Raw genomic sequence first — 14,846 nt, 5'->3', positions numbered from 1 at the left:
TTCCAATAAAAATAAAATAAATCTTTAAAAAAAAATGCTGGGTTTAAAAAAAAAAACAAACATTTACTTTGAAAGTTGCAGAGACTCAGAAAACTGTCCTCTGTTGGTCTATTCCCCAGACAGCTACAAACAACTGGGGCTGAGGGCTGTTCATTAAGATTCTATGCCAGGTGAAGCCAAGAGCATGGAGCTTCTTCTGGGCCTCCCCTGTAGGTGCAGGTCCCAAGCACTTGGGCCATCTTTCACTGCTTTCCCATGTGCACTAACAGGGAGCTGGATCAGAAGTGGAACAGCTGGGATTCTGGGCTGCTGGCACTGAAGGTGGGGGCTTAGGCTACTCTGTCACAGCACTTTGTCTCCATTCTAAAACGTTTTATCTTGAGACTACTCTTGTGGTATACAAACTTGGACTGCCATTGTGATACCACCAGAATCCCATCGGGCTACTAGTTCAGGTCTTGGATGCTCCACTTCAGATCCACTCCCCCAATGGTGTACCTGGGAGAGTGGCAGAGTGGCAGAGGACAGCTGGGACACTGGGGCCTCTGCTGTTCACAGAGAAGGCCTGAGTGGAGGTACAGACTAACGGCTTTCACCTGGCTCAGCTCCAACTGTTGCGGTCATTTTGGAGATGAACTTGCAGGTGGACTCTCTCCTTCACCCCCAACCCCATCCCCTGCCAAACTCCAGTACCCAGCCCCCGCGGCACTCTCTTTTGGATAAAACTTTTTTTTAAATGTTTTTATCTTTCTTAAACATTTCCATTAATCTTACCACCATTTTACCAATTGTTCCAATTAATCGTATTTCATTCCTGGCTTTCCCCAGATCACTTCAATTCGTATTGCATGCCATTTCCTCTCATTTCTAAAAGCAGCCTTAGTATAAACTTGCCTGATTTTTAATGTACTCTATTATCCTAACTGCATTTTACTTCCAGACTCTCCAGCAATCAATTTACCCTACACATAAGAATATTTCAGAAAGTTCAAGGAAAATGAACGTAAACGGTAAGTTTACCATGGTGTAAACAAATTAAGTTCATGCATATGAGGGGCCTCATAAAACCAACTTTCTCTTTCAGCTACCATATTTTTCTCCTCTACCCACACAGCCATTTTCTAAGAAAGGCCTGTTCTTGCTAATTTTGTTTCCTTTTCACCCCCACTCACTAATCTTTGGAAACTGTCAGCTGCTCCCATTACTGTAGGCAACTTGCTTGCGCTAAAACTGCTATGAGAATGTGTTGCTTAAACCTACAGAGACTTCTCAGCACTTGGCTTCTCAAAAAAATCTGTTGCTACTGATTACCCTCTGTCCTTAGATATGACCTTCCTTAGATGTTCAAGAATCCTCACTTCCTGTGTTTGTGGCTTTTGGTTGTATTTTCTCAGTCCCTTACGGCAGAAGTTCCTTTACACACTGAGGCTTTCTCATTTCACTCTACACAAACTCCTTAAGAGATGGCTTTCTTATCACCACAGCTTCACTCACTGTAGTGCTGTGGGATGAGGGGGGAAGGAGGAAGGGTGGCAGCAGGGTATTAGAAACACAAGCTTCTAGAATCTATGTAAGTCACGCCCACAGGCCTTGGCATAATTCCTTCCATCCACCCTTACCTAACACTGCTAACAGGACGGAAGAAACGATTAAGAACCAAAGTCTGGGCAGCACCAGTCAGCCCCTACCCCACCCGCCTGCACACTGCCTCCTGGCACTGTGCCCAATAGTTCTAGTCCTACTCACCGAAGAAAGAAGTATTCACAATCTCAAAAAAACTTTCTAGTTAAGTGTCTCTCTGTTCTCAAAACAACATATTCCATCTCTCACCTAACACTTTTACTGAAATGTCCATGAACACAACAAACACTTCCAAAATTAATTCCGTTCATCAATCAACTCAGCTCTTCCTAATGAATAATATTACCACCTGTGTAAAAAACCAGGGCAGAAATCTGGTATCTAATTTCACATCTTCCATCATCCAAAGTAAGTAATAAGTGCTGACAATTCCTTCCACTAAAATCTTTCACTTCCCACTTATTTTATTTATTTGAAAGGCACAACAATGGCAATGGGGTAGGGCACATGTCATCCATTGCTTGTTCACTTCAAAAATTCATGCAATGGCTACACCTGGGCCAGGTAACTCTATCGACATCTCCCACCTGGTGTTCAGGAACTTTGGACATCACCTGCTACCTGCCAGGGTGTGCTTTAGCAGGCAGCTGGATTAGCAGCTGAGGCATGATAATATGAGATGCCAGCATCATCCCAAACTGTGGCTAACTACTTATACCACAAGACCTGTTCCACCACTTCCCAGTTATTTCCCTAGTTCAGCTATTACCATTTTTATTGCAGAATTCTTTAAATGTTTTTAATTGGCCTCTTATTTCTCACACCCCTTATTTCCTCTATTTCAGTCACAAAGTTCTACAAAGTATGAGAGAGTGCATGTGCTTTATCTGCCTCCTCTCCAGCTAACATAGACTTGCTCCACCTTTCCATAGCAGACCAGGTGGAAACATCCTGCATTTAGCATTGGTGACACTACAAGTGGCATTTTCTTTGTCCAGAAGTACCTTCATTACAGTTCTACAACAGGACTTTTTTTTCCTACCAATATCTCCCAAGTCAAGTTCACTATCCAGGATAGTAAACTTGGAATTCCAAAAGGGAAAAGATAAGAATGCATAGAGAGGAGGCAGAGAATAGAAAAAGATAAGGAAATAACAACACCGGTAATCCTCAGTTTTAAATGAGTCACTAATAAGTTATCTGATACACACACAAAAAAATTTAAAAACCATGCTATTAATGAAGAGTATATTCTTAAACCAGCTCACAATAGTACATGACATATATAAACAACACCTGAAAATGATCACTATGCATTACACATCAATGATTCTGTAAGAAAAGATGCTCACTGTACCTCTGGGTGGCAAATCCATATCCCCTGATGTCAGTCCTATCAAGTTAGGCCTCTGCGCATGCACTCTGTGTCTGTACATAGGTCTGGAAGTGTTCGTTATACTTGGGGCTTCAGGATTGTAGCCATCTGTGTCATATGTATCTGGTAATACAAAAACTGTAATTAAAAACAATTAAAAACTCCATAGTAATTATTAATATAGATAACAGGAAAAGCAAACTGTAGAACCCATAGTCAATATATTTTATATGCATAAAAGTAATTTCATAAAGTGAAAACTAAAATTAAAAAAACTTACAACTAATTGTTAATTCAATTTATAATCATTATGGCTATGCTGCAGTCTATATAATTTAATAAGAAAAATACTCCGGGGGGGGGGGGTTGATGTGGTAGCTCAACAGCTTAACCCTCCACCATATGACGCCAACTCATGTCCTAGGTGTTTCACGTTCCATCTATCTCCCTGTGTATGCCTGGGAAAGCAGCAGAGGATGGCATAAGGCCCTGGACATGGAAGACCCAGAAGCAGCTCATAGCTCCTGGTTTCAGACTGGCTCAGCTCTGACCATTGTGGCAATTTGGGGAGCAAACTAGTGGATGGAAGATCTTACTCCCTCTCATCTTCTCTTTGTATATCTGCTTTTCAAGTAAAAATAAATAAATAAATCTTTTTATTTTAAAGGAAAAGCACTCCTAGACATTATAAATTTTTTCATTTAAAACTGTATTTTATGAATATAAGGAGGCCAAAACTGCACCTGCAGTAAAAAGAGAGGGTGGAGCTGGAGGAGTTTGATGATGAATGCCAGTTGTTACTACAGTAGGAACAGAACTGGTCGCGGAATTTGGGGGAGCATCCATGCCAGATGGCTGCAAAGGAGGAAGAGGAGGTGGTGGTCCTGTCAAAACCAAAGAATAAGAAATATCATCTGAAAGCAAACAAATAAAATAAGTTATTATATATCCAAACATCATATTCTTATCAAACTATAAAATATACAAACATCAGTTAAGTTAAAATTCAAACTAAATCAATTTCAAAGATACATATCCTTTTAATGCGCTCAAAAACAAGTTTGCTTTAAGCTGTAAAGGAGCATAAATGTATCAATAACATGCATAATTCATGGCCAGTGCAATGGCTAATTCTCTGCCTGCAGTGACAGCATCCCAATACAGACACCAGTTTATGTCCCAGCTGTTCGACATCCTCATCCAGCTCCCTGCTGATGGGCTGGGAAAGCAGCAGACAATGGCCGGGACAATGCACTCATGTGGGAGTCACAGAAGGAGCTCTGGTTCCCAGCTTCGGCGCAACTCTAGCCATGACAGCCACTTAGGAGTAAGCCAGCAGAGAGAAGCTATCTCTGTCTCTCCCTCTCTCTGTAACTGATTCTCCAAGTAAAATAAATAAATCTTTAAAGACCATAATTCACAGAACCAATCTAGACCACAGTAACAGGTTTGACATAAGCTCAAAAATGGAAATACACTCCCCATAGAACATACAGCTCATAATTTTTATGAGGGGTTAATGTGAATGCTTTAGATACTTATAACAAAATCAAGTGTCAAGCTATTAACTTTATAAAAAGATTATGTATGAATACATTACTAGAATAAGCATACATATTTACTTACCTGTGACAGGTGGAAGGCTGGGTGGTAATGGACCTGGAGGTGGCACTGGAGGTCTGAGATTCACAGGTGGGGGTGTAAGAATTGGTGGCGGTGGGGGCAGTCCAGGCGGAGGTGGTCCTTCAACAACAGGAGGTTGTGCTGGAAAAGGCAGCATACCAGGAAGATTCACATCTTCTACAACAACTGGGTCACTTCCATGATCAAAAGGGCACATGTCTCCTCTCATACAAAAACCCTTTTCTGTAAGGATGAAAAATTAGAAACAAATGTAAACAGCACTATAATTATTAAAGTTTCTTTAACAATAGTACTTAAGAAATAGAAATATTAAAATCTACTAGGCAAAAGCATATTTAACCATTTCATAAAAGATCTTTGTTCATTTCCTATAATACCTATCAAGGATAATTATCTACCATATTGAAAAATCAGTCCAGCCATCAAACCCAGTCACAGGAAAAATCACAACATATGTGGTACAACCTTGCAGTGTATGTATCAGGACTGGGCCTCCTCAGTTGCTGATGCCTGTGCAGAGCACAGCATACCAGAAGCAGGGGGGAACATGATAACCAGCTCATCTAGGCCAGCAGAGGATGCCTAGTGCCTTGTCAGAGGATGCAAAGTAGAACAGGTTGGACCATTCTCCTGGCCAAGCTTTGCAACATGTTCTTGGGCCCTGAAGATATACTAGGATAGACTCAGTCAGCCAATAGATCTTGGAAAGATTTCCTCAACCCTGTGGCGAAGAAGCTGATATCTCAGAACTACCAAAACCACTCAAGTAACATCCTCGAAAAACTGTTCCTACATGCAGGTCTGCAAGGCATCATCAAAGAACCATCCCTTATCCCCAGGTGCCGACACAATTTAAGAGCAAAGAGCAGGTCCCTTCCTTCCCTCTCTGGGGACTCAGGAGAGAAAAAGAAATGGAGACATCTATCCCATCCACCTTCCACCATATCTCAATCCTCCCTACCCTAATCAGAGACTCATACAGACGTGCATCCCTCTCAACTACATAATTAATGTTAAAAATAAACTAAAAAAATATTTCTAAAAAGAGTATTAGGTAGCAAGATGACATGAAACATACACTCTTTGAAACAGTGACTTTCATTTAAATCCCTCACTTAAACTAAATGACTATTATACAGTGTTTCTCAAAAAACGTTTACACTAGACCATGAAAGTCTTAAATTCTTTTATACAATCCTTGTATTAGTGACATTTACTCTTCTAGACCCTACTTACATTCAAGTAACCATTTCTAAAGAAGGGAACTTTGTCAGTAATATTACAGAAGCAGATTCCCTTTTAAAATGTTTACTCTTATTTAGTGAACTACAACATATTAAGACTCAGAGGAAAATAAACAATCTTTAAACTGATAATCATCAGCAATGACAAATTAAAGTTTTAGTGAAATTCCCCACTATTCTAGTGCCACAGGGAAGTTTTCAGTAACTACACATAATCTAAACTTAGAAAATTTGTATAGACAGCTGGAAGTATTAAGTTAATACTGAATGAAACAGCTCACAGACTTACCATCATAGTCTCTACATCGTTTCTTTGGCATTGGTTGTCTTACGTAAGAGTTATGGTCCACCTGATCTTCATGGAATTCAGACCAACTTTCAGTAGTGTTGTTACCATGATGAGTAGGAGCAATAACTGTAATAGTGCTGCTCAAAGTGGGTACAGGATAGTGACCAGATGAAATACTAGGTACCGAAGAGACTGGAGTATAATTGTTTTCTAAGGGATCCGTTCTATCCAGGTCATATTTAGGTTTTACCAAATCTCTTTCTGCAATAAAATAAACATTATGTAGAAAGTAATACCTCATCAAAAAATGCCTAAAATGTAAGAAATTATAATTTTGCTAAAGAGGAAAATTTTTATTTTCCACAATGCTTTTTCTTTTAAAAGCTATTTAGTTAACACTCAGATAAGTCACTTCTTCTCAGTATGATCTAAACTACAAAATCACACATCAAGTTGTTTTATATTAAATTTTTGTTTATGGAAATGTACTTTATTTTCTTCATCACAATCTTAATATGCATAATTGCAGCCCACAAATCAAAAGTAGTGAAAAGTATGTCTCTTTGGGCCCGGCATGACACCTCAATTGGCTAAACTCTACGATCATTTGCCAGCATTCCATATGGGTGACAGTTCATGTACTGGCTGTTCTACTTTCCACCCAGCTCCTTGCTTACGACCTAGGAAAGAAGTGGTGATGGCCCAAAGCCTTGGGATTATGCACTGACATGGGAGACCAAGAAGAGGCTCATAGTTCCCAGCTTCAAAACAGCTCAACTCCAGCCACTGCAATCATTTGGGGAGTGAACCAACAGATGAAAGATCTTTGTCTCTGTCTCTCCTCTCTAGAAACTGCCTTTCCAATGAATAAATCTTAAAAAGGCAAAAGAAAGAAGGGTTGTTCTGGTAACAATACTTATCATGTACCAAACCAATCAATGAGAAAAGAATAAATGAGCAAAAAAGGGAAGAAAAGCTCATGCCAAGCATAAACCAAGACACTAGGTTTTATATGGTTCCAACAAAAGAAATAAGAGCATAAGAAAATGAAGAAAGTGAAGCGATGTGCAATGAAGCCTGCTTCACTTGGATCTCAAAAGAGGAACATACTCTTAAACATAGCAGAATATACAGTTACACAAAGGCCAGAGGGCAACACAGTAGCTCTATTAAAGCAAATGTATTTTACTCAGGAAGTGTTTTCTTTTTTTTTTACCATAACATCTTCCTTTCAATAATATATTTTAGAAGAAAAAATATGTATGTCAGAACCAACATGCTCTTACAGATCTTACTAGAATTAAAAATTTTTAGTTTTTTTTAAATAGTTCTGAGGATAACTATCATACAATAATTTCACACTTAAAATGTAATAACTCAAATCAATATTCATCATTCACAATCATCACAGATTACTTGTATCTTCTAAATTTTATGTATCTATGTACTTTCATCTGACTTCTTTCAGTCAACATAGTTACTGTGAGATTCTGTGTTGTGCTTTTAAAGATTTATTTATTTTTATTGGAAAATCAGACATACAGAGAGGAGGACAGACAAGAAGATTTTCCGTTCGATGATTTACTCCCCAAGCAGCTGCAACAGCCAGAGCCAAGCCAATCTGAAGCCAGAAGCCTCTTCTGGATCTCCCATGCTGGTGCAGGGTCCAAGATTTTGGGCCATCCTCAACTGCTTTTCCAGACCACAAGCACAAAGCTGGATGGGGCCACTGGGATTAGAACTGGCACCCATATGGGATCCCAGCACATGCAAGGTGAGAACTTTAGCCAGTAGGCTACCATGCCAGGTCTGATTCCCTGGTTTTGATGCATGGAGCAATAGCTCCTTTCTATCCACTGTATACTATAATTATACTAGAATGCCTTAATCTGTGTACATGATGATAGACTTATTTCAATTATTCTAGCTTTTTACTAATTTTTTGAAGATTTATTTATTCATTTAAAAGTCAGAATTGCAAAAAGTGGAAGAAGGAAAGAAAAGAAAGATCTTCCATCCCCTGATTCACACCCCAAATGTCTGTCAACATCTAGGGCAGGACTAAGTTGAAACCAGGAACTGCATCCTACTCTCGCACATGGCTGCAGGGCCAGAAGCACTTGGGTCATCTGCTGCTGCTTTTTCCAGGTCATTAACAGGAAATAGATGAGAAGTGAAGCAGCTAGGACTCAAACCAGCACCCTTATTGGATGTGGGCATCCTAGGCAGCAGCTTTCAGTGATATGCCACAACAGCAGCCCCAAAGCTTTGAACTGTTATAAAAAAAAGTCAACAAGAACAATTGTGTACAAGTCTGAGTACACATATCCTCTCTTAATTCTGGTTCATGTACATGCTAATCAACACTGAATATCCACTCTTTCACTGCAGCCATTCTATTGCATGCACAATGCCAACTGAGGTTTTGCTTTGCATTCAATTCAATTCTTTCCTTAAAGATTTATTTTGGGCTCAGTACATTAGCTCAGTGTTAAATCCTCACTTGGCAGGCACCAGGATTGCATATGGACGCCAGTTCATGTCCTGGCTGTTCCACTCCTCCATCCAGCTCCCTGCTTGTGGGCAGGGAAAGCAGCAGAGGCTGGTCCAAGTCCTTGGGATCCAGCACCTGTGTGGGTGACCCGGAAGAAGCTTGTGGCTTCATATCAGCTCAACTCCAACCTCTGTGGCCACCTGGCAAGTGAACTAACAGACAGAAAATGTTTTTGTCTCTCCTTCTCTCTGTAAATCTGCCTTTCCAATCAAAAATAAAATCAATGTTTAAAAAAATATATTTACTTTTATTGGAAAGGCAGATTAGATTTATGGAAAGGAGAGACAGAAAGATGTTCTTTCTGCCACCAACAGCCAGAACTGAGGTAACTCAAAGCCAGGAACCAGAAACCAGGAGCCTCCTTGGGGTCTCCCACAGGGGTGCAGGGTCCCAAGGATCTGGGCCACCTCTACTGCTTTCCCAGGCCGCAAGCAAGGAGGTGAACAGGAAATGGAGCAGCTAGGACAAGAACCAGAGCCCACATGGGATCCCAGTCCCTTCAAGGCAAGGCTTAATCACTGAGCCATCACACTCATCTCATAATGAAATTTTTAAATGAAAAATTTAAAAAGCTTTTAATTAAAACATAGGGCACATCATTGTAAGAGAAATAAAGATAACACAGAGAACATGTTAGTAATTTAAAATAAACTTTAAACTTGAAGTTTTCCATTATAAGGGAATGCTGGCCAGAATATACACAGACATGCATATTTACCCCTGCTTCGTGTTCTGCTCCTGCTTCGTGTTCTGCTCCTATCTCTGTCCCTGTCACGGAGTCTCTCCTTGCTCCAGCTCCGACTCCGACTTCGGCTGTAGCTGCGACTGCGCCCCCTTCTTCTGTTGTACCGGTCTCTGTAGGAATCTCTCCGAGGAGGGTTTCGGTCATAATCTCTTTTGCGAGAACGATCCTCTTTTTTCCTCTCATCACGACTTCTAGAAAAAAATGGGGGTGGGAGAGGTTGCTTTTATGTATGTAAATAATTTTCAGTGGATACAGGAAAACTTCTACATGTCAAAGTCATATTTAACGCTTCTTGTAAACATATTACCACACATTTGCATTATATGCCATATGCAATTACTCAAACTAAACAGACAGTTCAAATGTTGTAAAATCTTTTTTAAATTGAAACTATCACTGAAAATAAAAATTAGAAAAAAGAAAAGTTAGTGATAAAACTAACTGTACCAGTGTTGTGATATAGGCAGTTAAGCTGCTGCCTGCAATGCCCTCATTCTAAATAACGCCAGTCAGTCCTAACTGTTCCACTTCTAAAGCAGTTCCCTGCTAATGCCCTTGGGAAGGCCGTGAGAGATGGCCCAACTGCTTGGGCCCTTAAAACCACGTGGGAGACACAGAAGCAGCTCCTAGCTCCCCTGACCATGGTAGTCATCTGGGGAGTAAACCAGGAATGGTTTATGTTCTCTCCTTCTCTTTTAAGTAAATAGCATATATTTGTTAAAATAATAATAAGAGGCCAGAGTGGTGGTATAGTAGGCTAATCCTCAGACTCTGATACTGGCATACCATATGGACACCGATTCATATCCAAGGTGCTCCACTTCTCATCCAGCCTCTTGCTTGTGTCCTGGGAAAGCAGCAGAAGATGGCCTAAGTCCTTGGGACTCTGAAACCATATGTGAGACCCTACAGAGGTTCCTGGCTCCCAGCTGCAGCCATTTGGCGAATGAACCAGCACAAGAAAGATCTCACTGTCTCTCCCTCTCCTCAACTCTGATTTTCAAGTAAAATAAATAAATCTTAAAAAAATAATAATAGGAGCTGGCTCAGTGATGCAGCAAGCTGCTCCACTTCTGATCCTGCTGTCTGTTCAGTCTAGGAAAATAGTAGAGGTTGGTCCAATTGCTTGGTCCCCTGCACTTGTGGAAGACCCAGAAGAAGTTCCTGACTTTTGGCTTTGGATCGGCTCAACTCCAGCCACTGTGGCCATCTGGGGAGTGAGCCAGCAGGTGGAAGATTTCTGTCTGTTCTCTCTATAAAAATTTAAGTTTCAAATAAAATTAAATATATATATATTTTAAGTAATACACAGTCAAACACAGATTTAAACCTCTTATTCCAAGCTGACCTAGGTTTTACTGAAAGAAAAGTACCTATTTATAGAGTACACATTATTTGTTCCTATGTATAAGGTAATCAAAATCTAAACATTAAGCAATAGTTTAACAATCACTCACCTATTTTCTCTGTAACGAGAGCTTGACTGAGGAGGACTATGATTTAACCTTCTAGAAAACTTTTTCTCTCGTTCTTCCTCTTTTGTGATCTTATATTTAAAAAGAAAAGGAAGGAAAAAAAGTTACTCTTTGCCATTTAACTATCTCAATGATTCAATGATTAACTTACATGGGCATAGTGGATATCTATTTGGGCACTAGTTCAAACCCTGGCTGCTCCACTTCCAACCCAGCTACCTGTTCATGTACCCGAGTCAGCAGAAGAGGATGGTGCTAGTGCCTGGGGCCTTACACTCACATAGGAAGCTAACGCAGAGCTCCTGGTTCTAGGCTTCAGACCAGACCAGCTCACTTAAGAGAGTGAACCAGCAGATGAAACATATTTCACTCTCCTCTGACTATCTCTGTCTCCCAAATAAGTAAATAAATCTTTTTTTAATCAATTTATACAATACAGAAAAGTGTCACCTCCTAAAAGTACTCAAACATTAATTTCTTTACTAGTTATAATTATTTAATTTAGCCAGACAACCCACTGAAAGTTAAAGCAAATACTAAAGTCATAAATATCTTCAGATAAGAAATCATTTTAAGTGTCTACATTTTAATATAATTCACAGAAAGACAATTTTACTCCTTCTTCCAAAATACTAATATGCATTTGTTTTGATTTTATGGGATTAGTCTTGTACTAAACACGCCGAGGAACATAGGAAAACAATAGAAATTGCCAAATCATTTAAGGAAAATAGTGGAAAATCGGTAAATTTATAAAGTAAAATAGTTCCCCAGTTTCTCACTGCAGCATGATAGCCACACATAGGGTCCCCACTCATTAATTCATAACATGCCACTACTAGAAAGCAAATATGGAAAATACCAACTTGATTAATGATACCTACTCCAAACTATAATATCTACAACACTGGTTCTGCGAAACATTAAAAGATACAATTAGATGAAGGCTTTGGGGCCAGTGCTGTGGCACTGAAGAATAATGCAGCAATGAAAAGGGTCAAGTAAAACTTAGGTTCCTGCCTCTCATTTTGGAGACCCGGATTGAGTTCTCAGCTCTCGGCTTCAGACATCATCCCAGCCCACCTCACCCTACAGGGTTCATTTGCACTCTCCTGACCTTTCCAATAAATAACCAAAATAAAAAGTGCCCTACAAAATGTATGTAGGACAGAATTAAAGATAAAATTTAATCTAATTATTGTCACAAAACACAAATAAGGCTCCATGTCTTTGAGAAGAATTAAAAGCAGGCCTGAGACTACTATGTTTACAAAAGTATGCTATATAACTGGCTGTTGGCTGGTTTCCGGAAACTGATTTCTGCAGGGTTCTCAACATTCTTTGATAACAACAGCTCAATGTACCTGATGTATGATAACAATAGAATTTATGCTCAACATCTAATTTTCCTCTAGAGTCTGGAACATACTAGGTATAAATGATCATGGTCTCTAGGGAATTCCTTGGATTTGCATATGCTATCATGGAACTTGTTGCTAGGGCAAGTACATCCAATATCATTCCAAGAATTTCGGAATCCTGTATCTAATTTTCTACCACTTTTTCTCACATACCTCCTCCTCTGCTAACTTTGTTTTGTCTCACTTAGACAAAGTTAAATTATTGCTATGCTCACATGCTTCAGTCACACTCGTAATGAAATCATCTAACTAGAGATGGTCCTGGGGGTAGTCTCCTTAACAGAGCTAAACTGAAATTAATTATTCCTTGTATGTGTTTAAAGAACCTGAACAACGTATAAAAAACCTTTACCTCTTCCTTTTTTATATCTTTTTCTTGGTGCTGAAAAAATTCTACCTTTAGGCTTCCTGCTGATGGCTGCTCAGGAGGAGGTAGATAACTCTTTGTATTCACAGCATCAAAAAGTTTCTCCACAAATATCTGTGTCTCTAAAAATAAAAGCAAAAACCACAAATAAAAAGACATCTAAGACATCAACCTTAATTCTTAATGTAATTCTTTACATCAGATTTCTAATATGAGATACCTGAACTGTTATAAACCTAGAAATTATACCAAGACAAAAGGCTTCCCAATTAGGGTGACACAGTGCAAATCCCCAATTCTCAGGATGATGGAGACTTAATTGGCCAAAGCCTCTGGAATGGTAATTGCTTCTACCCACCATTGTTCTTGCCCATTCAGCCCAATTGTGCTTCATGTGTGAAGCACAAGCAGTATGATAATCTCATTGTGAGCAAAAATGCAAAAAGTTGAAAAGCAATGTGACAAGCAATATTCAAAGCAATTTCCTAAGTGGTACAAACATATATTCAATGTTCTTGATCTACAAAGCTATATAAGAAAAAATACCACACCTATGGAACTGTATCATAATAAAACAAATATAATTTTTTAAGAAAAAAAAAGAAAGAAAAAAATACCACCATGCTTCCAGAACAAACACAAGGATATTAATGACAGGATGTTCCCATTTTAAATAAGCTACATTTAGAGATAAGTGATATTATTTGTTCAACTTTGTTATAGTAAGAAGCTGTCTTTCATAGAGTTATTTTAATACTCTGTGGATAATCATATTTTCATAATGAGTAGTAAAGAATAATAAGTTTTACCTTTCTGAAGAAATACATCCAGCTGATCAATACATAATGCCTTTAACTCTTTTTCACTTTTATCTTTCTTTACCAAAGCCAGAACATATTTTGCTAGGGCTGATGGATCTGCATCACAGCTAAAGAAAAAAAATAAGGTTGAAGGAAATTGTGCTATATACAACTACATATTAAAATGAACTTAGAATGATAAAAATAAGTACATACATAAATATATACAAAAAGTACCCAAGTCATGGAAAGCACTAAAGAGATAAATTCTCGCAATCAGCATTGTGACATAACACTTAAAGCCACTGCCTGGAAAAAGCTCCAGAATCTAGCTTTGACCTGGCTCAGACATTGCTATTGCAGCCTGAACCAGCAGATGGAAGATCTCCTTCTTTCTATCTCTCCTTCTTTCTGTATAACACTTTCAAACAATTACGTTTTAACATATATACATATATGTGCTTATTACAGCATCTTCCATGTCATACATAGCCATCACTTCCCAAACACATACCCCATAGTATGTTAATTAAATAGCAGAAAAGAAAGTCTAGAAACAGATCCAATATATTAACAATTTAGACTTCATAATATGGCACCCAAATCAATAAAGAAATAAACTATGCAACAGTGTTGAAAGAACTTGACAGTTATATCTTAAAAAATTAATCTGAATCCATGATTTATGCCATCTAGTACATCACATATAAAACTACATAAAATTTAACAAAGCATTAGGAAAAAATGAGTTATTTGATTATGCCAGAATAATGAAGACCTTTTTGATTACAACACAAAATCTGCATCACAGTCCTTTTTTTAAAAAGACAATTTGCAGAATAAAAAAAGTTAAAAAAAACAAACCATGGAAATGCTCAGTTTAATTATTTTTATAAATTCTTTATAAATAAAGGCAAATTCTTATAAAACATAGTTTCAATTTATCAAAAACACTGTAGGGGGGAAAAAATAGACTAAACAACAAAAATAAAAAATACGACACAGAAAGTTAAGCTGCCACCTATGGTGGGAGCACCCCATAAAGACGCTGGTTCCTGTCCCTGACACTCCACTTCTGATGCAGAGCTCTGCTAATGCCCCTGGGAAAGAAGCAGAAGACAGCCCATGGATCTGAACCTGGCTAGCCAAGTGGGAAACCAGCAAAGAGTGCCTGGCTCCTGACTCCAGCGTGGCGCAGCATGAGCTACTGAAGCAATTTGGGGAGGGAACCAGTAGAAAACATGTTTGTTTCTAGCACTCTGATTCTCAATTAAAATAAATGAATTAATTAAAAAAAATCTTCCTAAGACTACACAACAATTAAGCAAAAGCAGCAAGACTAAAGGATAAA

At 38.7% G+C, this 14,846-nt stretch overlaps 1 protein-coding gene across 14 annotated transcripts in view; it reads right to left on the bottom strand.

Moving 5' to 3' along the window:
* RBM26 (RNA binding motif protein 26) overlaps window positions 1-14,846 on the bottom strand; it is an 80,664-nt gene that overhangs the window by 44,156 nt on the left and 21,662 nt on the right. For 6 of the 14 annotated variants that reach the window (XR_005884920.1, XR_005884922.1, XR_005884921.1 and 3 more), the window contains exons 2-9: window positions 13,505-13,623; window positions 12,681-12,817; window positions 10,890-10,978; window positions 9,406-9,623; window positions 6,134-6,394; window positions 4,583-4,822; window positions 3,700-3,870; window positions 2,939-3,094 (exon numbers count right to left, since the gene is read on the bottom strand). Coding sequence is in view for 9 of the 14 variants with exons in the window: in XM_040991251.1 (XP_040847185.1) it covers window positions 2,939-3,094; window positions 3,700-3,870; window positions 4,583-4,822; window positions 6,134-6,394; window positions 9,406-9,623; window positions 10,890-10,978; window positions 12,681-12,817; window positions 13,505-13,623 (1,391 nt within the window). In the remaining 5 variants the exon portion in view is untranslated. The remainder of the gene's footprint in view (window positions 1-2,938; window positions 3,095-3,699; window positions 3,871-4,582; window positions 4,823-6,133; window positions 6,395-9,405; window positions 9,624-10,889; window positions 10,979-12,680; window positions 12,818-13,504; window positions 13,624-14,846) is intronic. The other 8 variants (XR_005884924.1, XM_040991255.1, XM_040991259.1 and 5 more) reach the window with 3 other exon arrangements.

Source organism: Ochotona curzoniae, unplaced genomic scaffold (genome assembly GCF_017591425.1).
Source record: "Ochotona curzoniae isolate NIBS_2020 unplaced genomic scaffold, NIBS_Ocur_1.0 contig_64, whole genome shotgun sequence".
NCBI lineage: Eukaryota > Metazoa > Chordata > Mammalia > Lagomorpha > Ochotonidae > Ochotona > Ochotona curzoniae.
Note: the sequence above shows the minus strand (reverse complement) of the source record. Positions and strands in the feature narration are given on the sequence as shown.